The sequence below is a fragment of the Sciurus carolinensis genome, chromosome 12 (genome assembly GCF_902686445.1).
Source record: "Sciurus carolinensis chromosome 12, mSciCar1.2, whole genome shotgun sequence".
In the NCBI taxonomy this organism is placed as follows: Eukaryota; Metazoa; Chordata; class Mammalia; order Rodentia; family Sciuridae; genus Sciurus; species Sciurus carolinensis.
Window position 1 is genome coordinate 24,099,854 of NC_062224.1, and position 23,844 is coordinate 24,123,697.

Genomic DNA, 23,844 nt, shown 5'->3' on the forward strand with positions numbered 1-23,844 from the left:
GTAATCCCAGTGATTTGAGAGGTTGAGACAGGAAGATCACAAGTTTGAGGCCAGTCTCAGCAAGTCAGTGAGACTCTGTCTCAAAATAAAAAATTAATGCTGAGGATATAGCTCAGTTGGTAGAGCGCTTGCCTTGCATGCATAAGGCCCTGGGTTCAATCCACAGCACCACCATAAAAAAAAAAAAAAAAAATTAAAAGGATTGGTGATATAGCTCAGAGGTAAACCATTCCTGAGTTAGATCCCAGTACCAAGGAAAAGAAGAAAAAAAAAAAAAAAAAGAAATAGCAGGCCAAATTTTCCAAAACTTTATAAAACACATGACTCTACATATTCAAGAGATAAAAAACACCAAGAAAATGACTGAAAAGGCAACCACATTATCACATAACAATTAATGTTAAAAGTCAAGGGAAGCCAGGTATGGGGCACATGCCTATAATCCTAGTTTCTCTGGAGGCTAAGACAGGAGGATCTCAAGTTCAAGGCCACAATCAGAAATTTAGGGAGACTGCCATAAAAATTTTAAAAATAACAAAAGGGGTTAGGGATGTGGCTTAGTAGTAGAGCACCCATGGGGTCAATCCCCAATAACATAACACAAACAGTCAAGGGAAAAAAATCTTGAGAAGCTACTTATTTCATATAATGGATACTCAATCAGAACACAGAGTCCCCAACTTATAAATGTGCAACTTCAATTTCTCAACTTTCCAAAGGTGTAAAAAGCAATATGTTTTCAGTAGAAATTTGAATTTTGAGCTCCTTCCAGGTTAACAACCTATGACACCATACTCTCATAGGAGCCACAGCTCCTATTTGGCCACACGGATATGAAAGTAAGCTATAACATCCAGTAGTTTAAGGGTATTAAATGTATTTTTAAGCTGGGTATGGCAGTGTATGCCAATAATCCCAGGAACTTGGGAGGCTGAGGCAAGAGGATGACAAGTCAGAGGGCCGGCATTAGCAACTTGTAAGGCAAAACCCTATCTCAAAATTTAAAAAAAAAAAATTTAAAAGGGCTGGGGAGTGTAGTTCAGTGGTTAAGCACCACTGAGTTTAATCACCAGTCCAAAAAAAACAAGGTATTTTAAGCTTATAATAGTCACACACAATATAACATTTTGGTCAACCACAAACCACATGTATGACCATGGTCCCACAACATTATAATTCAGGTGAAAAATTCATATTGTCTAATGAAGTTACAGTGATCATAATGTCCTAGTACATCATAATGTCCTAGTGCAGCAGTTACATTTGTGGCAGTGTGGTCTAAAGAAATTGACTCTGCTGCCAATTGTATAAAAGTATAGCACATACAAATACATATAGTATAATAATAATTGGTAATGATAATAAACAATTATGTATACATCATCCTATACTCCTACTTATTAAAAAAAAAAAAAAAGTTGGTTGGGGATGTGGTACAATAACAGAGCTCTTGCCTAGCATGTAGAAACCCTGGGGTTTGATCCCTAAGCACTACAAAAACAAAACCAAAAACACAACAACAAAACTATAAAGCAGCCTCGGGAAGGTCATTTAGGAGATACTCCAGAAGAAAGCCTTGTTACCAAAAATGATGACAGTTCCATACTTTTTTTTTTTTTTTTTTCTGTCCTAGGGACTGGGACCTTGTTCATGCTTAGGCAATGCTGTACCACTGAGCTACGCCCCCACCTTTCCATGGATATTACTGTCCTGAAAACATTCCAGGAAGTCAAGACATAAAGGTACAACAGAGTGATATTAATACTCCTAAACCTTGTGTAAGCCTAGGCTAATGTGTATGTTTTTACATTTGTTTTTAGCAAAACAGTTGTAAAAGGCTAAAAAAAGTGGGGTGGATAAAAAATTTTAAAAATACATAAAACCAAGGACTAGAGATTTGGCAGTGACACAAGGCACAAGGAACTCCCTCCACAAGACATGGGGTATGAGCTTCAGAACTGTAAAAAGTTAAAAAGAAGAAAGAGAAAAAAAAAGGCCAACAGAATAAGGATGCAGAGAAAACTACTGGGTTGTTGTTTTTCTGTTTGTTTGTTTTTTCCTATGAGCAAGGATGTCATTTGTAGAAAACATGTGTGCAGTTAGGCATGGTGGGTGTTGCATTCCTGTAATCCCAGTGACCCAGGAAGCTGAGGTAGGAAGATCACAAATTCAAGGACAGACTCAGCAACTTAGTAAAAAGCCCTATCTCAAGAAGAGTGAATGTAGCTCAGTAGTAAAGCATCCCTGGGATCAAACCCTAGTACCAAACAAATTTTTAAAAAATTAATAAAGAAAAATAAAAAAGGAAACGTTTGTAACCAAGTGGGGTGACACGCACCTGTAATCCCAGCTACTCAGGAAACTGAGGCAGGAACATCACATGTTAGAAACCAGCCTTGGCAGTTTAGTGAGACACTAAACAACTTAGCAAGACCCTGTATTTAAAAAAAGGGTTGGGAATGAGGCTCAGTGGTTAAGTGCCCCTGGGTTCAATGCCTGGTACAAAAAAAAAAAATTTTTTTAAGGGCTGGGAATGTAGCTCAGTGGTAGAGCACCCCTGAGTTTAATCTCTAGTACCACAAAATAAAAAATAAAAAACAAATGATGAACTGCCAAAAAACAACTTAATAAAACCAAATCTCAATTAAAAAATAGAAATTTTAAAGAATTCTTTGACCAGTTTAAAAAAAAAAAGTTATCCACAATTATAACTTTCAGAAAACTCTAGACCCAGATACCAGTGAATCCTACCAAACACAAATGGATAATATATCAATCTTACACAAAGGCTTCCAGAAAAACAAAAGAATACCTCCCTACTTGTAATAAGAGCAGCATGACATTAATGTCAAAATCTGATACAACTATAAAAAGGAAAGTCACAGCTTAATTTCTTTAATTTCATAAATAGATGCCAACCAGGCACAGTGGCACATGCCTGTAATCCCAGCTACTTGGAAAGCTAATGCAGGAGCAATGAAAAAGTATGAAGCCAGCCTGGGTAGCTCAGCAAGACCCTGTCCCAAAATAAAATGACAAGGTCTCAAAATATAGGTCAAAAGTAAAGCACTCCCAAGATCAATACCCAGTAGCACAAAATGAGAAATAAATAAACAAACAAGCAGATGCCAAATTCTAAACAAACCATTAAACTGAATCCCATAATAAGAGTTTATTCTGAAAAAACAGATTAACTTTCAAAAATAAATCAGTATAATTCTTGACAGAATAAGGGAGAAAAAAAATCACCTCAAAAGAGGCAGAAAACTATCATAAGCATGAGTTTCCTTATTAGTTATTTAACTTTCATAGTATGTCATGGCTTAATATTTTCATGTTTACATATTTTAAAATGGTACTGAGATGTAAAGAAATAGAGATTCCTCTGATAACCACAAGTAAAAATTTTAAAATGAGTATAGGTTCAGTGTTTCTCATCCAACATGCTTGGTTGGGAAAAGTGTTTTGGATCTGAAGTTTTCAATTTTGAAATATCTGCATCGACTTTACAAGTTGAGCATTTATTGCTATTTGAAAATACAAAATCTGTAATGCTCCAAAATCCAAATTTGATACTCAAAAGTGTTGGAGTTGAAGAATTTCAGATTAAGAAAGTCCAGATTAGGAATGCTCAACCTGTAATACACAAGGATGCTTGGGGGAAAAAACACCAGAATTTAAGAGACAGAAGTCAGAATTTCTTTATATTCAAGCAACAAAAATCTTTAGGATGTTAAAATTAACATTCATTACAAACATTATCTGTGTAGAGAGAAATAAAATATTTATTGTTCAAAAGTTTCAAATATAATTTCCATTTAAAAAAAGAATCAAGATTTTGATTAGAAGTATATTGATCATTCTGCATGAAATAGTCAATGCTTAAGTTTGTCCACAACAAAAAAAAAAAACTATTTCACTACAAAAATAATGAATTACATCTACTACTGTGAAAAAATATTTGAGTAGGAAACACTGATAAATAATATGAACTACCAGGTATTTTAATTACCCATTCCAGTATTCAATTTTTAAAAAATTCTTTTTTCCAAAAATCTCTGTACTTACCCCCATTATCCGTTCTTTTTAAAGCTCCATCCTTATGAGGACATAGTTCACATCTCTATTTAAAAAAAGGAAAAGGAATGAAGAGATTACTTCAGATTACCAAAAGTACATCTTCCCTACAATTTCAAAACTATAGAAAACATGGGAAGAACAGTTTTGTATTAGTTACCAAGAATATTCCAGAACATTCCTAACAAAATAATTGTGATGACATGATTTTCCTCAGAGCACCGGATTAACAGATTAACAACTTCCCCCTTTTTTTGGATACTAAGGATTGAACCCAGGGACACCCTACACTGAGCTACAGCCCCAGCCAAGTTTTTTTTTGTTTTTTGTTTTTTTTAATTTTGATAAAGGGTCTTACTAAGTTGTTTAGAGTCTAAGTTGCTAATGCTGAATTCAAATTTGTCATCCTCTTGCCTCAATGAGCCTCCCAAGCCACCAAGATTACAGGTATGCACCAACACACATTGTTTAAGAACTTCTTTCAAAGTACAGTATTGTTTTTAAACATCCTGCTGCAATTTTCAATATTTTACAGCCAGGAACAATGGTGTGTACCTACAGTCTCAGCTACACAGAACACTAAGGAAAAAGGATCAGTTGAGTCAGGAGACTGAGACCAGCCTGGGCAACATAGTAAGACCCCTCTTAAAAACAATAAAACAAACAAAAAAAGATCCTCTCAACACAGAACTGAGGCAAGGTTTCTGGCATTTATCTATATCTATTTACTTTCTAAGATCAGTTAATATTACTGTAGTCAAGTAGGTCTGGTTTTTCCTACAATAAAGAAACAAAATCAGTTGTAATCTCCAGCACACAACCACCCCACAGAGAGAGCCAAACAGAAGAATTTAGAATGCTGATTTAAAGTGGCAAGTCATGATGTTATACATGTAATGACTTCCTTTCTAGAACTATACTATTCTAGCTACTCTTATCACTCATACAATGTGTGACTCTAAAGTTATTTTGGACCAGGTGCAATGACATATGCCTGTAATCCCAGCAGGGTGAGGCAGGAGAATCACAAATTGGGCGGCCAGCCTCAGCAACTTGGAAAGACCCTGTCTGAAAATAAAAAATAAAAAGGGAGGGGTATGTGGCACTATGCTTGACCAAAGCCTACTTTCTAACCTTACATTTAATCACAACATTTCACCTTTCCTTCTCCTAAATGCTCAGACTCTTCACCTCTTACCCTTCTGCAAGCTAATGTATCATGTCTCATGAGGACACATCAATGACCTCCTATACAGTTTCCCAATATTCTTTTTTTTTTAGGTACTGGCGATGGAACCCAGGACCTCAAGCATGCTAAGCAGGAGACTACATCTGAGCTACATCCCCAGTCTCCAATACTTACTCTTAACCAATCCGCACCAATGTACAGTATGAACTGACTAACTTCTATTGTTCCCTCAGGTTCTTGCTTCAAGACACTTCATCAGAGATGATATCTCTAAATCTCCATATTAGGTTAGGTATATTAAGAATAACCTATACCTTCCTTCTTAGCAGACTGATGTGTATTAATCTACTAAGATACAGGAGATGGACCAGGGCCTTGAGCATGCTACCCAAGTGCTCTACCCCTGAGCTACATCCTCAGTCTCCAATATTCACTCTTAACCAACCTCCACCAATGTACAGTATGAACTTTCCACAACAACACATTAACTCCAAAATATTAGCAATAAGTTACATGTGCAATTATGTATATTCTCACTGCTAAATCATAAACTCCATTTAGTGTCTATAGCCCTAGCACCTACCACAGTCACCAGACACAATAACTCAAAATACAAGACAGAAGATGAAGAGAACAGAGACAAGCACACTTGAGAAAAAAATGAAAGCAACAATTTGGTTCTAGCTGGGAATGGGAATGTAGCTCAGTGGTGGAACACTTGCCTAGTATGATTGAGGCTCTGAATTCAATTCCTAGCACCACAAAATACAAAAAATATATGTTAGTTCTAAAATATAAAAAATTAGCACTGTAATCCTAGATACCTGGAAGTTAGGAGGATACCAAATTCAAAGCCAAGTTGGGTAATTAAGCAAGATCCTGTCTCAAAATAAAAGTTCTAAAAAGAGATGGGGATATAGCTCAGTGGTAAAGCATTTGCCTATCATGTTTGAGGTCCTGGGTTCAAATGCCAGGACAGGAAGGAAGGAAGGAAGGAAGGAAAGAAGGAACTATATAACTACAGAAATAAACTATACAACAGCCTTCCCCTTCAAAGGAAGCACTGTTAGTAATGATTTATCTGGGAAAGAATTGCTGATGTAAGTGTAACTAAATCTAATATCAAGACTATATCCAGACTAAAGATTATCTTTTCCCTGATTTCTTTTTTTTTTTTTCTTTTTTTTTTTTTTTCTTTTTATAGTGCTGGGGAATGAACCCAGGTACAGTCCTGATAGATTATCCTTTCAATGATTAGGTATAAGAACTATTGGGCAGGGGCTGGGGTTGTAACTCAGTGGTAGAGCACTTGCCTAGCACATGTGAGGCACTGGGTTCGATCCTTAGCATCACATAAAAAAAAATTAATTAAAGATATTTTAGAAAGACCTGTTGCGCAAACAGGGAAAAAGAATTCACATAAGATCCTTAAACTTTTTTGATCTTTCATATAAATTCAAAATGTCTGAATAACAATTTCAATACAGTAATTAAAAGCAAAAATAATAGTCAACCTAAGAAATCAAAATTTTCTATTTAAAAAACCCAAAGCACTAAAATAAACAATTCAAAGAGATTCTGGGAGGATGGAGATGTGGCTCAGTGTAGAGTGCTTGCCTAGCATACATGAGGCTCTGGATTCAATCACAAACACTTAAAAAAAATCTTTTTTTAATTAAAAACATATGAATACCAAACAAAGTAAAGCTTTCGTTAAAAGATAATTCCTAGGGGTACAGATGTAGTTTAGTGGTCACAGGAATGAAGCCCTGGACTCAATTCCAAGTGGGGGGTGGGGCACTAGACAACAAACTATCTTTTTCTATTGATGACACTATAATCCAATTCTTTCAGAAAGCAATCTAGTAATACGAACCACAAAAAACACTGATTCAAATGCTTCAGTCTTAGGGAGTGAAAGGAACTAATAAATTACATTTATTAAATACCATGTTGTTTTTATATCATTTAACTTCAAGACATAAAAAATACATGTACAAATATTTTATATGATCATTTATAACCATAAGATTTTTATGACAGGAGTGGTGGCACACATCCACAATCCCAGTCACTCAGGAAACTAAGGCAGGAGGATTCCAAAGATGGCCAGCCCTGACAGACTCAGTATCAAAACAAAAAGGATGGCACAGGGATGTGGCTCAGTGGTAGAGCAACCCTGGGTTCAATCTCATTACCAAAAAAAAAAGACAATCCCAAGATGAACCAGACATTAGAATTAGCAGAAAGGGGTTTTAAAATAGATATTACAACAAAGTTCTATAAGCGGTCAATAAAAATGTACCTACAAAGAAAACAGGAAATCTCAATAAAGGAGACAAACTATTAAAAAAAAAAAAAAAAACTATAGGGGCTGGGTTGTGGCTCAGTGGTAGAGCACTTGACTAGCACATGTGAGCCACTGGGTTCAATCCTCATGAAAATAAATAAATACCAAAAAAAAGGTTAAAAAAAAAGAACTGTACATGGTCTGGGGGTAACTCAAAGGTAGAGAGCATGCTTAAGACAGTACCAGGGGCAGTACCAGAGATTGAAGCCAGGGGTGTTTAACTTCTGAGCCAGACATCCCCAGCCCATTTTATTTTTCATTCTGAGACAGGGTCTCACTAAATTGCTGAGGGTCTTGCTAAATTGCTAAAACTGACTTTGAACTTGCAGTTCTCCTGCCTCAGCCTCCCAAAACACAGGCATGTGCTACTCAGCCCCCAAATTTCTCTTAAGTATGGAAGCCCAAGGACAGTCAAACAACATCTTTAAAATATGAGGGAGAAAAAAGCACTGTCAACACAAAATTCTATATCCATCTAAAATATCCTTCAAAGATAGTGAAATAGATATTTTCAGATAAAAGAACACAAGCAGACATACCTTGTAAACATAGGTAAGAAATTCTTCAGAATTAAGGAAAATGATATAGAAAACTCAAATCCTCAAAGCAAAGAAGAGCACCACAAATGGTAGACACATGGGTAAAGGTAAAGACTTTCAGCTTTTAAGTTCCTAAGATTACATATGATAACTGAAAGTCAAGCATATAATAATATCTTCTGGGGATTAAAATATATGTAGATCTAACATATGGAAAGAGCTTAAATGACAAAAGATAGCAGTGTATAGAAGAACCTCAGCAGATGCACAATGTGTACAATTTGCACAGCATTAAAATATTTAAATAAGTGATACTCTATAAATAAAATGTCAAAAGGAAATATGTTAAAATTACTAGAGATATGCGCAAAAGCATTAAGTTGGATTCCTTCCTGATATCATACACAAAAATTAATTAAAAATGGATCATGGTTTTAAATGTTAGAGCTAAAACTACAAAATTCTTGGGAAAAAATCAGAGTAAAACCTGAGGCTGGACATGGTGATGTACGCCTATAATCCCAACTACTCCAGAGATAGAGGAGGGAGGATCAGTTGAGTCCATGAGTTCAAGACCCATCTGAACAACACAGTAAGAACCCAAGACCCAACTCAAAAACAAAGAAGGCCCAGGTGCAGTGGTGCACCTCTGTAATCCCAGTGACTCAGGAGGCAAAGGCAGGAAGATCACAAATTTGAGACCAGCCTCAGCAACTTAGCAAGATCCTGTCTCAAAATAAAAAATAAAAAGGACAGAGGACACAGTTCAGTGATAAAGTACTGCTGGGGTCAGGCATGATGACCCGCCTGTAATCCTAGTAGCCAGTAGGCTGAGACAGGAGAATCACAAGTTCAAGACCAACCTCAGCAACTCATCAAGGCCCCAAGCAACTTAGTAAGACCCTGTATCCCCCACACACACAAAAAAAGCTGGGGATGTAGTTCAGTGGTGAAGCGCCCCTGGGTTAAATTTCCAGTACCAAAACAAGAGGAGGAGGGAAGAAAGAAGATGAGAAGGAAAAGGAGAAATAATACAACCTCATGACCTGGCTTAATAATGGTTTCTTAGCCACAACACCAAAAGCAGAGACAACAAAAGAAAAACTAGGTAAATTGGAATTTACCAATCTCAAAACTTCAGTGCTGCAAACAATACCATCATGAAAAAGACAACCTCCAGAATGCAAAAAATGTTTACAAATTATGTACCTGATAAAGGCATTGATTTAGAATATGTAAAAAGCTGTCCACTGAAAAAAAAGATATACAACCAATTAAAAATTGGGCCAAGAATCCGAAGTCATTTAAAGAAAAACTAAAAATGACCAATAAGCACATGAAAAGAATCATAACACTATTAAGGAAATATGAATCAACAACCCACTAAGAAGCCACTTTATGCTGATTAGGATGGCTAAAACCAGAAGTCAAATAATAACAAATCTTGGCACAGATATAGAGAAACTGAAACCTCTACATATTACTTGTGGTAAATGTAATGTAAAATGTAATGTAATATAAAATGGCACACTTTAGTAGTTTCTGAAAACATTAAAAATTACCACATGGCTAAAAAATCCTCCACCCAAGGGTACTGAATTGGTACATGAATGTATGAATGCACATTTTAATTTAAAAAATCAACTTATTCTTTAACTTATACATTAAAAACATAAAAAGCTTACATATTTATGGGTACCAGATGATACAGTAACAAACATGTATAATGTTGAAACTAGGTGAAACATCTATCTCTTCAGTATTTCTTGATGGTAAAACACTTCGCACTTCTTTCTTCCAGATTTTTGAAATGCAAATTTTTTGTTGGTGGTGGTGGTGTTTTGTTTTTGCTTTTTGTGGTGCTGGGGATGGTACCAAGGACTTTGCACATGCTAAGCAAGTCCTCTATCGCTGAGCTACTTTCCCAGTCCAACATTATTGTTATCTATAGTCACCCTACGGTGCAACAGAACAACTTACTCCTCATAATAGCCCAAAAGTAGATAAAATCTGTATGTCTAACAAACTAATGAAGAAATAAGTAAAATGTGGTATGTCCATACAATGAAATATTATTGGACAATAAAAAGGAAAAGTTTTAATAAATGTAGGTGGGCATGGTGAAGCACGTCTATAATTCCGGTAACTGAGGAGGCTGGGGCAGGAGGATTTCAAGTTCAAAGGTAGCCTCAGCAACCACTTAGTGAGGATCTAAGCAACTTAACAAGACCCTATCTTAAAACAAAAAATACAAACAACTGAAGATGTTTAAACGCCCCTGAGTTAGGTCTCTGGTATGAGCCCCCACAAAAAAAAAAAAAAAAAAAAAAAGAAAGGAAGAAATGTCCAGAAGAAGCATATCTAAAGAGGCAGAAAGTACACTGTGGTTACCAGGAGCAGAATAAACAGGGTAATGGGAAGGGACTGCTAATGAACCAGAGCTTCTTTGGGAAGTGATAAAAAGGTTCTAAACTTGATTGTAGTGATGTTTCACAATTCTGTGAATAGTTTACTAAAAACACTGAATTATATATTTTGAATGGTTCAGCTCTCAAGTATAATAATAATATATATATCTATAAAGTACATATGTATACACTCATAATACAAAATATACTATATTACATAGCTATATAGTATATTAGCTCTATAGTATGTTAATTGTATATCATTAAATTAATTCTGAAATATATGTAAAAGTATATCTAGGGGCTGGGGTTGTGGTTCAGTGGTACAGCACTCACCTAGTATGGGTGAGGCACTGGGTTCGATCCTCAGCACCACATAAAAATACAATATAAGTATTGTGTCCACCTACAACTAACAATATATTTTTAAAAAAGTAAATTTTAAAACATTAAAAATAAAAAAGATGAGTTGCAAAATTTAATGAAATGGTAGACTTCAACGCAACCAAATAATTACATTAAATGTTAATAGATTAAAAAATAAGAGACTAATTATGTTAGCACAAATATGAAAAACTAAAACCAAGTTACACATATACATATACATACAGTGTTGTATGTATAAAAGACACTTTTTTTTTTTTTGAGATGGAGGTCTTACTTTGTTACCTATGCTGGTCTTGAACTCCTGTGCTCAAGTGATCCTCCTGGCTGAGTCTCCCTAGTAGCTCAGATTATGGGCACATGCCACTATACCCAGCTGAGACACACTATTTAAAAACATACACAGGTTAAAATGGAAACAGAAGATGGTGAGCAATTACATAGTAAAGACAAATAGGAGCATTTCACGATAATAAGAGTCAAGTAAAGATTATGGGTATTGAATTGGTACATGAATGTACCAATGATGTAATAATCATAAGGGTAAGTCAGGTGCAGCAACACACATCTAAGTCACTCATCTATAATCCTGAGGCAGGAGGATCACAAGTTCAAGGACACACTGGGCAACATAATGAAACCCTGTCTAAAAATAAAAACCACTGAGGATGTGGCTCAGTAGTAGAGAGCCACTGGGTTCAATACCCAGTACTGCAAAAAATAAATAAGTATGTGTGCCTAATAACAAATTTTCAGAATATATGAAGTAAAAATTATCCAAAGTAAAAGGATAAACAATTTCCCAAACACAGTATGATTATTTTAATATCTCTATCTTTGTATCTGACCAAACTAGATCACCAAAAATAAACAAACAAATAAAGACATAGATAATCTAAGCAAAACTATAAGTCACATTCTTTTCAGGTAAACACTGGCATATTCAGCATGAAAGACTACACTCTTGGTCATAAAACAAACAAAATGAATGTAAAACCACTGAAATCAGAGTATATTCCCTGGTCATATTAGAAAAAAGCAAGACAGGCTTGGTAGTACATGCCTGTAATGCCAAAGAGCACTCAAGGAAGGGAAAAAACAAAGTTGAAAAAGCAAATTGAACTTTTTTTTTAAAAGGGGAAGAGCACAAATTATCACTAACAGGAATAAAGAGAATTATCACTTTAGAACCCAAAGATATTGAAGGTGCAAAACAATTTGGATGAAATGGAAAACTTCCTCCTCCTTTGGCAGTGCTGGGCATGGACCTCAGGGCCTCATGCATACTAGGCAAGCATTTTACCAATTATCTATATTCCCTAATCCAACAAAATGGAAAAGTTCCTTGAAAAGCCCAACCTCTCAAAATTGACAAGATGAAGCAGAAAATCTGGGGTTGGGGTCTTGACTCAGTTAAGAGAGTGTTTCCCAAATCATTTTCTAAGTTCAGCAAGAATAATACTAATCTCTATGATTAAGAATACTACTAACACTTGATAAAAAGCTACAAAAAAGTTACAAGTACACAGATGGAAAAATACTGAATATAACAATTCATGTATACAAGTTTAATGTAACACTGGAAAATGAAACAATGAAAATTCACCACAGTAATTTTTTAAAATATATCATTTCAGTCAGTATGGAAAAAGCATTTGAGAAAAGTAAACATCCATTTATGATATAAACTCTCAAAGAACTAAGCCTAAATCTTATTCATTTAGTCTTAGTTCTTAAAAGAATTTAAGACTTATTTAATAAGAACTAAGAATTATTGAATATTATATGATTATTTTATCTTATTCAACCTATGTATTATGATGTTACATTTTGCAATTCTGATGCTTTGACATCTTGAGGCTTTGCTAACCCTAGAGAGACCACCACTCCTCCCAGGACTAGCTAATTCCTAGACATACCAAACAACCTGTCTGCTCTATAACTTTTATTTACAAACCAAGGAATCCAGAGCCCATACTACTAATGATCTTATACTTCAGGCCACAATATCCCCTTCCTCAAGGATCCCAAGGCTGAGTACCTAAAAACCAGAAGCAATGCCTATGCCCCAGATCCCCAGAAATTATTCAAACTAGACAATCCTAACTTACTGACCCTTCCTCACCCATTCTTTCCCCATGGTTTCCCTTTGCTCCCTCTGCCTCCTGACCCAGCCCAGTGCTTCTCCATGTGATCCTATATGGTATGACATGCTTCCTCCTCTTGAGACCTATAAATATAACAAACTATATGTGTGTGTGTGCATGTATGTTTTCTGGGTTTTGTTTTTTTTTTTGCTACTGGGGACTGAACCCAGGGGCGCTTTACAACTGAGCTACATTCTCAGCCCTTTTTATCTTGAGACCGGGTTCTCATTAAGTTGCTTAGGGCCTTGCCAAGTTGTTGAAGCTGGCCTTGAACTTGCAGTGCTCCTGCCTCAGTTTGCTAAATCACTGGGCTTACAGGTGTACACCACTGCACCTGAATCAAACTGTATTTTCAAAAGCAACTGTGTTCCTGAGTTGTTGGCTTTGCCATTCCTGAATAATAAAACCCATATTTGAAACAATCTGATAAAGGTTATTAATAAAAAGCCTACAGCTGACACTAACATGGAATGCTCCCCTAAAAGAATGGAAACAAGATTAAGTACATTCCATAATGGAAGACAATGAAAGAAACACAACTGAGAAAGATAAAACTGGGGGTACTGTTATCATTATTGTTTGTGCAGGGCTGGAACCCAAGAGCCTCACACATGCTAGGCAAGAACACTACCAATGAACTGCATCCCTAGCACAAAACTGATTCATGACATGATCACCCACTAGAAAAATCTAAGTAATCTACCCAAAAGCTACTGGAATTAGTGTGGCATAAGTAAGGTTGTAAGACACAGGTCAATATATGAAAACTAATTCTATTTCCAAAGCTAATAATAATGAGAAATTGAATTAATATAACACCACTTTACAATATCATCAAAAATAAAAATGTTTTAAAATAAATAAAAATTGCAGCAAACATGTTTTTTAAATGGTGTCAGAGAAGAACACACTGAAAAATAAATTTTAAGAAAAGATCACAAGACCAAAGAAAACTACAAAATATTGAACAGAAAAAAAAAACAAAAAAGACCTAAATAAAGGAGGAAATGTACTATGGTAATGTATAAGAAGATTCAAAGATTGTTATGATGTCAATTTTCCTCATAGTTTTCCTCTATAGATTCAAAGCAACTGTGGTCATAATCCCATTAGCCTTTTTGGGAGCAGTAGAAAAGCTGATATTTATAAAGGAATGTGAAGGACGAGAATATGCAAACAATATTGAAAAGGAGGGGAGAAGGCTAGACTTGAATTCTAACTTCAAGACATTATTAAATCATAAATCATGTGATAATAAGACTAGAGGCACAGATCAATGGGACAGACTGAAGATCCTAAAAGAGAGCCCACTTTCTAAAATTTTTATATATGTTTGGGGTGTGGGGAAGGGTGGTACTGGGGACTAAACCCAAGGATGGTCTACCTCTGAGCAACATTCCAGCAATTTTAATTTTTTAGTTTGAGACAAGGTTAAGTTTTTGAGGCTAACCTCAAACTTGCAATCCTCCTGCCTCAGCCTCCTGAGTAGCTGGGATTATAGGAGTACACTCCCACACCCAATATAGAAATCCCAGGTATGTAGCCATTTATGTGTTCTACCAAAGAAATCCAGTGAGGAAAAGAAATTCTTTTCAACAAATGGTATAAAAACAATTGAACAGCCATAAGCAAAAAAAAAAAAAAAAAAAAAAAAAAAATTGAAGCCCACAAGAAATAATTTGAGATGCATCACAAACCTAAATATAAATGAGCAAAACAAAAGCTTTTAGAGGAAATAAAGGAAATTACCTTCATGACTTCGGGATTAGGCAAAAGTCTTAGCTCACAGTAAGCAATAACTATAAAAGAAAACACTGATAAATTAGACTTCATCAGATTTAAATATTTTTGCTCATCAAAAGGCACAGTTAAAATAAGTAAATACAGATCTGGGCAAAGTATTACAAAACATTTATCTAATAAAAGACCAGTATCTAGGACAATTAAAGACCTGCAACTCAAAATAGGCAGGAAAAGGAGGGGAAGGGAAAGGGAAAATGAAAGGGAAGGAGGTAAAGGTTTGAACGAACTCTTCACAGGAGAACACAGGAATGGTCAAAACACAAATTAAAACATGCTCAATATCACTAGTCATTATGAAAATGCAAATTAAAACCAAAAGGATATCATTCTTTTAGTCAAAATGTAGAGAGTAAAGGGGATTAGATTTAGATTTCTTGTATGAAATAATAACAACCTGAAACAATGAACGAAACAACACTGAAGAAATTGGACAAGTAATGAAAGACAGTGTGATCCCTGAGACAAGAAACAAATGACGTAAGTCATATAGGTGCCCAGCTTACTGAGAGACTTTCCAGGTCGAGGAACAAGAAGGAACTCAGGCAGAGCCTGTAGTCTCCCCAAGTTGAGGATATGAAGCTGGGAGTCCAAGGAAGTCAAGGTGGCTAGGGCTCACAAGGGAGACCAGCACTGAGTAGAGAGCTGGAGAGAGAAAGAGAAATGAAGAGATCTACAAAGTCTCACCCTAGAATTTTTGGTTGAGTAACAAATCATCACCTGCATGTGAGGGACCTACCTAAGGCCAGGAAGAGAACCACCAAAAGAATTACAGAAAACAATGACCAGAACTTACAGAAGGGGGTGAATAATACTTTTCCTCAAAAACCAAAATGGAAACCTAGTAATTCATATCACATCAGAATACAAAGGAAATGCTTCAGAAGAAAGGAAAAAAAAAAAGTTAAACCTAAACACAGCTCCAGTCCATTCTAAGAAAACAAAAGCAATATCTAAAGAAGCAAACTATTTTCCAGCAACTTAACGGTGTCACAGAACAAATTCCACAAATACTTTTAGGCATACAAAAACGGAGAAAAAGGTACAATTCACAGTGATCAAAAAGTCAACCGAAATTTATAAGACTCACACAGAAAAAGCAAATTCATACCCATAATGAAACTAAAACCAATTTAACCAATCATCAAATGACAGAAATAGCAGAAAAGTCCTTAAAAACAATTATTATAATTATCATATGATCAGAAAGTTAGAGGAAACAAGTAAAATTAAAATGAGAGGTTTTAAAAATTTGAACTTCTAGAGATGAAAATCGCAAGGTCTAAGATACTATGAAATCTATGATACATGAAAGCAAGAAATAGTTACTAACTTAATTGGGAAAATACTTTTAAAAGTAAACAGAACCTAAGTTAACATGGCAATAACCTCAAGAGGTCAAACATACTTGTCATTAGAACCCCAAAGAAAATAATGTAGAAAAAAAATCCATAGAAGTTAACAGTCAACAATTTTTGACATTCTGTGAAAATTAAAAACATATGTAATGAAGCACTCTTTCAATAAACACCAAGCAGTAGAAAAAAAATGTAAATTAGGACACAGCATGATAAAACTGATTAAAACCAGAAATTAAAACTCCTCAAAGCAGTCAAAGAAAACAGGCATGTTACTGCAAAATCAAAAAAAAGTTGAAACAGTTACATTAATATTATATAAATTTTTTAATGAAATTATTACCAAGAGGGAAAAAAAAAGAGATTCTGTCATAAAAATAAAGAACTAATGATTTAACTCATACAGGGGAAGGGGGTGTAGTTCAGAGGTAGAACACCCACCTAGCATGTGTTAAGGTGTTGGGTTCAATCCCTAGAACCAGGAAAAAAATAAACAAAATTCCTAAACATTTATTTACCTATTAACAGAGATTCAAAATAAATGAGCAAAAAATAACAGACCTATAAGAAATGAAAAAAATCTACAAATATACCATCATTTGAAATTTTCAGCAAATCTCTCTCAAATATTACAGAGCCAATAAGACAGAAAATAAGATAAAGAGAATTTGAACAGTATCATCCACAATACTGGCCTAAGTAATCATTTATAGAATGCTCTACATAAACTAATAGAATACACAATCTGTTCAAGTGCATATGGAACATTCACCAAAGCAGATCATTGTCAGGCCATAAAACAACTTTTAATAAATTTAAAAGGTTTTGGGGGGTGGGGGTGTAGTTCATTGGTACAGCATTCGCCTAGCAAGTAGGGGGCCTGGATTCAACCCCCAAAACTAAAATAAATAAATCAATTAATTAATTTTAAAATCTACCTTCTTTAAAAATTTTTTTCTTAAGGTGTTAAGTCACACAAAGAATTTTCTGATTTTCTGACCACAGTGAAATTACTTTAGAAATCAACTGCAGGAAAATAACAATGAAAAGTCCCAACACTTGGACTCTAAATGTATTTTTAAGTAAACCATTGGTCAGGGCTATGGATATAGTGATAGAGAACTTGCCTAGCATGCAAGAGGTTCTGGGTTCAATCCTCAACACTACAAAAAAAAAAAAAAAAACCCACAATGAGTCAAAAAAGAAAACTAAGAAGAGAAAACAGAACGTATTTTAAGGCACTTAACACAATAATTAAGAGGGAAATTTACAGCAATAAAAGTATTCAAAAAGAAACAGTTGGACACAGAAGTACATGCCTATAATCCCAGCTACTCGGGAGGCTGAGGAAGAAGGATCGCATGTTTGAGACCAGCCTCAGCAACTTACTAAGACCCTGTGTCAAAATAAAAAGAACTGGAGATATAGGCTCAGTAGTAGAGCACTTGCCTAGTATATGCAAAGACCAGGGTTCAATTCCCAGGATAGCAAAAAAAAAATTTTTTAAAAAGGATAAAAAGAGTTTGAGAGAGAATGTGTATAACAGAGGTAATAAAGATCAGAGCAAAAATCATTAAACAGAAATATAACACAACAGGAAATTCAATGAAATCAAAGGACAGACTCCCACACTTCTGGGAACATGGAATAGGCATACTTTTCCCTCCTCTTTTTGCCAAGTACAATCAAAAACCGTGGATACTAAAAATAAAGCAAACGTATTTCCAAAAGTGAAGGGAAAGACCCAAGGGATGATATGGCAGTGAGTTCCCTGGGTATTCTTTTTTCTAGTATGTCTTACTCTTGCAATGGAAGAAATTAGCAACCAGGAAGCACCAATGGGTACAAACCAAAAAAAAAAAAAGTTAAAGCCTAACAAAGCCTTCTCTTGGGTTGGGGATGTAGTTAAGTGGTAGGTGCCTGCTTGCCTAGCAAGCATGATTCCCAGCATCGTACATGAAAAATATATAAATATAAAAAGAGCCTAGTGCAGTAGCACACACCTGTAATCACCACAGCTTGGGAGGCTGAGGCAAGAGAATTGTGAGTTCAAAGCCAGTAACTGGTGAGGTGCTAAGAAACTCAGTGAGACCCTGATTCTAAATAAAATACAAAATAGGACTGGAGATATGGCTCAGTGGTTAACTGTCCCTGAGTACAATCCTTGGTACCCAAAAAGAAAAAAAGAAAAAACTCCCAAGACAGAAATTTGAAGGCTAAGATGGTTTCACTGGAAAATAGTGCCAAATGTTTAAAGAATTAAAACCCATTCTGGCTACTCTCCTCTAGAAAATAAAAAAGGAAGGAGAACTTTCCAACTCACCGTATGAAGCTAATATTACCCTAATACTATAACCAGACAAAGAAAATATGAAGAGAAAATACTACAGTAAGACAGTAAAATCCTTAAAAAAAAAATTACACAGAATCTTACAACATGACCAGGGGGAGCTTACTCCTGAGTTGGTTAAATATTCAAAAATCAATTAACGCACCCTACCATATTAAAAGAGTAAAGAAAAAGACAACTGTCAGCTGATGCAAAAAAAGCTCTTGACCAAATTCAAGGCCCACTAACGATTTTAAAAAGCTAAGAAAATTAGTAATAAAAGTGTTCTTCCTCAACTTCCTACAGAGCATGTACAAAAAAAGTACAGCTAAGTTGAACATGGTGGTGCACACCTATAATTCCCAAAACTTGAGAGGCTGAGGCAGGAGGATTCCAAGTTTGAGGCCAGCCTCAGCAATTCAGCAACACCCCAAGCAACTTAGAGAGATCCTTTCTCAAATAAGAAATAAGTCAATCAAAAGAGCGGGGGATATGGTTCAGTGGTTAAGTACCTATGGATTCAATCCCCAGCACCAAAAATAAATTATCAATGTGCAGTTAATACAGCACTTAACTAGTATCACCACTGAGTGAATGCTTCCCCCTAAAGTCAAAAGCATTTGTTTATTCACTCAACGCTTTTTATTTTGATTTTATTTTGGGGAGGTTACTAGGGCACTCAGCCACTGAGCCACAACTCCAGCCCTATTTTGTATTTTATTTAGAGACAGGGTCTCACTGAGTTGCTTAGCACCTCACCAGCTGCAAGGCTGGCTTTGAACTCAACATCTTCCTGCCTCAGCCTCCCAAGCTGCTGGGATTACAGGTGCGTACCACTATGCCCAGCTTCACTCTCAACATTCTTAATGAACACAGTGTTAGAATTTCTAGCCAGAAATTAGACAAGAATAAAAGGCACACAAATTGAAACTGAAGAAATAAAAATAATCCCACATACAGATGACACCATTATCTACATAGTAAATCCCAAGGAAACTACAATAAAATTCTTAAAACTAAAGGAAATTTAGTAAATCTATAAGATAAATACATAAGTCAATTATATGTTCACATAACTCCAAAATAAAATATATAATATTATTCACAATTGTCCCCTCCAACATTAAATACTTAGATATAATCTACAAAATATGTTTATGACTGATATACACTAAAAGCTACACAATGCTAATAAAAGAAATCAAAGAATATCTGGATAAATGGAATGACATAACATGTCCATGGAGTTAAGACTCAACATGTTAAAAAGATATCAATTCTCTCCACACTGATATTCAAGTTTAATGGTATTCCTATCAACATACCACCAAAATTTCTAGATATGATATTAGTCTATATATATGAAATCATTCTAAAGTGTGTTTAAAATAACAACAAAGCAACTCTACAGATAAGACAACTTTGAAAATAAAATCAGCTGCATCAATCTACATGGTTTCAAGAGTTATTCCACAGCTACAATAATAAAGACAGGGTGGAGCTGAGCACAGTGGCTTATACCTATAATCCCAGTTCCTCAGGAGGCCAAGACAGAAGGTCACAAATTTGAGCTTCGCCTCAACAATTTAACGAGATCTTGTCTCAAAATAAAAAATAAAAAGGGCTAGGGATATAGCTTAGTGGTAAAGCATTCAAAGGGAAAGATGAAGGACTCAATAGAACTGAACAGAAAACCCAAAAACAAACTGAAATAATTAAGTCTAACTGATTTGGAACAAAGGTATAATTATTTAATCGAGGAAAAAAAGACTTTTAAAAAGATGGCATTGGAACCAGTGTGGTGGCACATGCCTATGATCCCAGAAGCTAGAAGGCTAAGGCAGAAGGATTCCAAGTTCAAAGTCAGCCTCAGCAATTTAACGAGGTCCTAAACAACTTAGCAAGACCATGTATCAAAATAAAAAATAAAATAGAACTGGGGGATGTGGCTCAGTTGTTAAACACCACTGGGTTCAATCCCTGGTACCAAAAAAAAAAAAAACAAAAAAAAAAAACAGATGGCATTGGAGGATTTCGACACCCAAAGCCAAAAAAGATAAACCTTGACCTCAGTCTCATGTCTGAGACAAAAATTTATCCAAAATATATCATATAATTAAATTTAAAACAGAAAACAACAAAATTTCTTAAAAAAAAACAAAAATTTTCAGGATCTAGCATTAGATCATTTATCAGATTTGACACCAAAAGCACAACCCATAATAAAAGGAAAAATTTATAAATTGCTTCATTAAAACTAATAAATTTTGGGCTACAGATGTAGCTCAGTTGTACAGCATTTGCCTCGAATGTGTAAGGCCCTGCATTCAATTCTCAGAACACCACACACACAAATCACAAGGCAGAGAACCAGGAAAGTATGGATTACTCAAAATAAATACATGTATGAATAGGAAATTTCCCTTAAAAAGGACTATGGCAGATCTACAACACAAAGACTTTTTTTTTTTTTTTTTTTTTTTGCTGTACCAGGGATTGAACCCAGGGCCTTGTGCTTGCAAGGTAAGCACTCTACCAACTGAGCTATATCCCCAGCCCCACAAAGACTTTAAAACAACCATTTTAAAGATGCTCAAAGACCTAAAAGAAAGATGTGGAGAAAACAGTGTATGAACAAAATGAAAACATCAACAGTCAGAAAATATAAAAAGAAACAAGAAATTCCCAAGCTAAAAAATATAATAACTGAAAATGAAAATTTCCCTAAAGGAATTCAACAGTAGATCTGAGCATGCAGAAGAATAAGCGAACTTAAAGACAGGATATGGAAATTTTAAGTCTGTAATCCCAGTGGGCTGGAAGACTGAGGCAGGGGGATCACAAGTTCAAAGTCAGCCTCAGCAACCTATGAAGGTCCTAAGCAACTCAGTGATACCTTGTCTCTAAAGAAAATACAAAAAAGGTCTGGGGATGTGGCTCAGTGGGTGAGCCCCCCATGAATTCAATTCCAGATACAAAAAAAAAAAGCAAAGTGAACAGTGCTTAAGGGATCTGTGGGGCCAAATAGGTCAACATTTGCATTGTTTTAAGTCCCATAAGAAGAAAGAGATAGGGAGGATATCTCACTGAAAACTTCCCATTATTTTATAAAAGACATGAATGAATATAAACATCCAAGAAGTGAAATGAACTCATAACGACCCACACCAAGGCACATATACTAAAATTTTCAAAAGGCAAAGAAAAGTCAAGTATGGAGGCACACACCAGTGACTTGGGAGGCTGAGGGAGCAGCATTCCAAGTTCAATGGCAGCCTCAGCAACTTAGCAAGACCCTGTTCCAAAAGTAAAAAGGCATCTGGGCACGGTGGCACACACCTGTAATCTTAGCGATTTGGGAGACTAAGGCAGGAGGATCCCAAATTCAAAGCCAGCCTTAGCAACTTAGCGAGGCCCTGGGCAACTTAGTGAGACCCTGTCTAAAAATAAAAAAATAAAGAACTAGGGATGTGGCTCAGAGGTTAAGTACCTCTGGTTACCCCCCGACAAAAAAAAAAAAAAGGTAAATAAAAGCTAAGAGCATAACAGCATGCATCTATAATCCATTACTTGGCAGGATGAGACAGAAAAATTACTTGCAGGAGTTCAAAGGCAACAACTGAGGCAAGCAACAGAGCAAGGCGCCTATCCCAATCAATCCATCATATTGAATAAACAAAAATAAAAGAGAATCTTAAAAGCAACAAGAGAGAGAAATCACTGTTCACATCCCAAAGATCACTCAAACATATCAGAAATTTTGGAAGTCAGAAAACAGTGGACAAACATATTTAAAATACTAAAGAACAAACTGCCCTGGGTACTTGGGAGGCTGAGGTAGGAGGACTGGCTTGACTCCAGAAGTTCAAGAAAAGCCCAGGTAATACAGAGAGATCCCATGTTGGAGGAAGGCAGGGAGTGAGAACTGTCAAACCAAGAATACTATATCCGGCAAAAAAGTTCTTCAAAGACGAAGGAGATGGGGCTGGGGTTGTGGCTCAGTGGTAGAGCACTTGCCTAGCATGTGCAGGACTCTGGGTTCGATTCTCCGCACCACATAAATGAATAAAATAAAGGTCTATCAACATCTAAAAAAATATTTTTAAAAAAAGCAAAGGAGAAATTATGACTCAAAATAAAACGATTAATTAAAAAACAACTATAATGAAAAAACTAGAAAAGAAATTAAGAAAATTCCATTCACAACATCAAAAATAAATAACTAATAATAAACTATTCCAAGGCAAATGACTTGTATATTAAAAACTACAAAATCTGCTGAATAAAGAAAAGAATGCAAAGACATCCCACCCATGTCTCAGGATAGAGGACTTAATGTTGCTAAAATGTTAATAATACTACCCAAAGTGACCTACATAATCAATGTAATCCCTATCAAAATCCCAACATCATTTTATGGAGAAATTTTTAAAAATCCATCCTGAAGTTTATTTGGAACCTTAAGGGACCACAAAGAGTCAAACCTTAAAATAAAATAAATTTGAAGGACTCATACTTCCTCATTTAGCTAAAACCTAAGCAACTCAGCAAGACCCTGTCTCAAAATAAAAAATAAAAAAGGGCTGGCTGGGGTTGTGGCCCAGTGGTAGAGCATTTGCCTAGCACATGTGAGGCACTGGGTTCGATTCGCAGCACCACATCAAAAAAATAAATAAAAGATACCGTGTCCATCTACAACTAAAAATATATTAAAAAAATAAAATATAAAAAAAAAAAGGGCTGGGAATGTGGTTCAATGGTTAAGTGCCCCTGGGTTCAATCCCCAGCACCAAAAAGTAAAACTGGTTTGCTCCCCACTAAATTGATTCAATAACCCTTTCTGGAACATGCTTCAAATGTATGTAGAGTAAGTGGGCACAATGGCACATATCAACAATCCCTGGCACTCAGAGAGGCTTAGGCAGGATGATCACAAGTTCAAGGCCAGTCATGGCAACTAATGAGACCCAGTCTCATTTCAAAAATTCAAAAGGGCTGGGAATGTAGTCCAGTGGTAAAGTGCCTCTGGGTTCAAACCCTAGCACCAAAAATAAAAAATTTTCATGAACAGAGATAGAGCTCATCTAAATTTCCTATCCCATCTTTTTTTTTTTTTCCTATCCCATCTTTAAAAGAAGAGAATTAAGCTGGAACTAAGTAGGTTAAAGGTATACATGTACTGGCAGGAGTTAATAAATCTCAGAGAATATCTAACCATATTGGAATAGTATTCTTATAAATGATGCTATTTCTCCTAAATTAA

At 35.5% G+C, this 23,844-nt stretch overlaps 1 protein-coding gene across 11 annotated transcripts in view; it reads right to left on the minus strand.

The window, feature by feature from the left end:
* Mllt10 (MLLT10 histone lysine methyltransferase DOT1L cofactor) overlaps window positions 1-23,844 on the minus strand; it is a 168,797-nt gene that overhangs the window by 127,647 nt on the left and 17,306 nt on the right. For all 11 annotated transcript variants that reach the window (XR_007104476.1, XM_047521762.1, XM_047521761.1 and 8 more), the window contains exon 4: window positions 4,069-4,123. Coding sequence is in view for 10 of the 11 variants with exons in the window: in XM_047521762.1 (XP_047377718.1) it covers window positions 4,069-4,123 (55 nt within the window). In the remaining variant the exon portion in view is untranslated. The remainder of the gene's footprint in view (window positions 1-4,068; window positions 4,124-23,844) is intronic.